This window comes from Vigna unguiculata, chromosome 9 (assembly GCF_037176805.1).
Source record: "Vigna unguiculata cultivar grain cowpea cultivar isolate G323 ecotype 2 chromosome 9, ASM3717680v1, whole genome shotgun sequence".
Taxonomy (NCBI): domain Eukaryota; kingdom Viridiplantae; phylum Streptophyta; class Magnoliopsida; order Fabales; family Fabaceae; genus Vigna; species Vigna unguiculata.
In genome coordinates this window covers 7,679,916-7,681,981 of record NC_140800.1, presented here as the reverse complement: position 1 = coordinate 7,681,981, position 2,066 = coordinate 7,679,916, and the positions used below count along the sequence as shown (strand labels likewise).

Genomic DNA, 2,066 nt, shown 5'->3' with positions numbered 1-2,066 from the left:
TTCTTTTGAAAGTTTGAAAGATGATCCTAAAACCTTAAATAAAACAAAAAGTAAGACTTAATTCGGTTTACTCCAACATAAAACGAAACATAAACTAAGTATGTAGTCACTATACTTAGTTAATAAACAAATAGATATCTTCAAGTGTTCATCAACGTTTTCACTTGTGGAACTAGTGTGATTTCTAATTTAAAATAGCTATAATGAAATCATTAAAAAAATTAGGTTAAAATACTACCTTTATTTATGTTTTTGTTGAAAAACCTTAAATAGGTCTTAAGATTTTTTTTAGTCTCAATTAGGTCTATAATTTTAAAATTATGGACCTAATTGAGACTAAAAAAAATCTTAAGACAAAAAAACATGGACAAAGTATTTTAACCAAAAAATTATTAGTTTCTAATTCATTCATAATGATACACTCATCCAAAAGTAACCGTAAACCAAAATTTAAAAACTTGGATAAACACGGTTTCTAAGTTCAGACACCAATTTCCTCAATCGTGTGTCGCGTGCATGCCAACTCCCTCACAAACCATAACACCGTTACCACCCTTAACTCCCTCTTCGTTTCTCCTAATAAAACAGTTACGCTTCTTTCTCTACTCACAATTTTCTCACGTACTTTTCCACACACATCGTCGTCGGAAAATGTTTCGCATAAACAACACCTTCGTCGGAATCCTCCACACGCTGCCGTTGTTTCTGGGCCTTGCCGCCATGGGTGTGTCCGCCTACATCCGCGTCCACGGCGACTGCCAGAACGTACTCAAATACCCGCTCTTATTCAGCGGCCTCTTCGTCTCCGTCGTCTCCGCGCTCGGCCTCGTCGGCGCGTTGTGCCGCGTCAACGCCGCCCTCTACCTCTACCTCATCGCCACCTTCTTCGTCATCCTCGCCTTCGCCTCCTTCACTCTCGTCGCGCTCGTCGTCGTCACCAAAGGCTACGCGCCGCACCACGCCTCCCGCGTGGGCTTCACCGTACGGGACTTCTCTCCCTGGCTGCGCCATTACGTCTCTGACGACCACAACTGGGACGACACCAAGAGGTGCTTCGCGCAGGCGCGTATCTGCCACGGCCTCGCCGTGGACGCTCACAATGTCTCCCTCGTATTCAAACACTCAACTACCACGCAGGTTTAGTTGTTTGATTCTCCATTTTTATTACTCAGTAGTTATTGTTCATCATTTTAAATGAGTTTAGAATTGAAATTAAATCGAAATGAAACAACGGCTATATAACATAGCGCTGACCTTTCTACAAACAGTTTGGGTGCTGCAAGCCGCCGGAGCAATGTAGATTCAAACTGAACGGGACGTTTTGGGAGGCGCCGAAAGCGGGCGCGGCGGCGGAGGAGTCTGATTGCAGGTCGTGGAGCAACAGGGAAGAGAAAATGTGTTTCGATTGCGATTCATGCAAAGGGGGAGTGCTGGCCGGCGTAAGGAAGCAGTGGAGAGATATGAGCATAGTGAATGCGTGCGTGGTTCTTCTTCTGACCATCATCTACGTCTTCGCCTGCTACGCCATCAGAAACAACCGATTGGAGTATTCCAAATACACCGCCCAGAGAAACATGAAAATGAGAATATTGAATTCAAATCACCGTTGAACCCTTTTACTTCTCTCTCTCTCCATCTTATCCTTCTTATTACTTTCCTTAGGAACAAACATCATCTTTCTTCTTTTAATTTTATAAGTTATGTTCTTAATAATCATAAATAATTATAATATCTATCTTAGTCGTCTATTTCTTTGTAGTTTTTGTATAATTTTTAACATATCAAAATATTGAAGCATTCGAAGTGCTATTTGCATTTAATACATTGTTTAATTTTGATAAAAAAGTGTGAAGAAAACTTAGTTTACAAAATTCTTTTCATTAATGGTCACTCAATCAACTCATGAACGACAAATAGTTATTTCAAATGCAAAGAATTTTGATTTTTATGATTTTTCATCTAATAGTTTAAAATCTATAATCTATAACAATATATAAAGGGGATTCCCCTTTTTGTATCCACTTTTCAAAATACCGATTTTACCCTTTAAATATAACAATTTATTA

The 2,066-nt window shown here is 39.5% G+C and overlaps 1 protein-coding gene across 1 annotated transcript; it reads left to right on the top strand.

The window, feature by feature from the left end:
• The first annotated feature begins 450 nt into the window (after nt 1-450).
• On the top strand, nt 451-1,746 carry LOC114164519 (tetraspanin-11-like). The gene is made up of 2 exons (XM_028049230.2): nt 451-1,137; nt 1,269-1,746. The coding sequence occupies exons 1-2, from the start codon at nt 517-519 to the stop codon at nt 1,608-1,610; spliced, it is 963 nt and encodes a 320-aa protein (XP_027905031.2). The 5' UTR covers nt 451-516; the 3' UTR covers nt 1,611-1,746.
• The last annotated feature ends 320 nt before the right edge of the window (nt 1,747-2,066 follow it).

Coding starts and splice junctions, on each gene's coding strand:
- LOC114164519 (XM_028049230.2), top strand. CDS start 517: ATGCCAACTCCCTCACAAACCATAACACCGTTACCACCCTTAACTCCC. Junction 1,138..1,268: donor AACACTCAACTACCACGCAG/GTTTAGTTGTTT, acceptor TTCTACAAACAG/TTTGGGTGCTGCAAGCCGCC.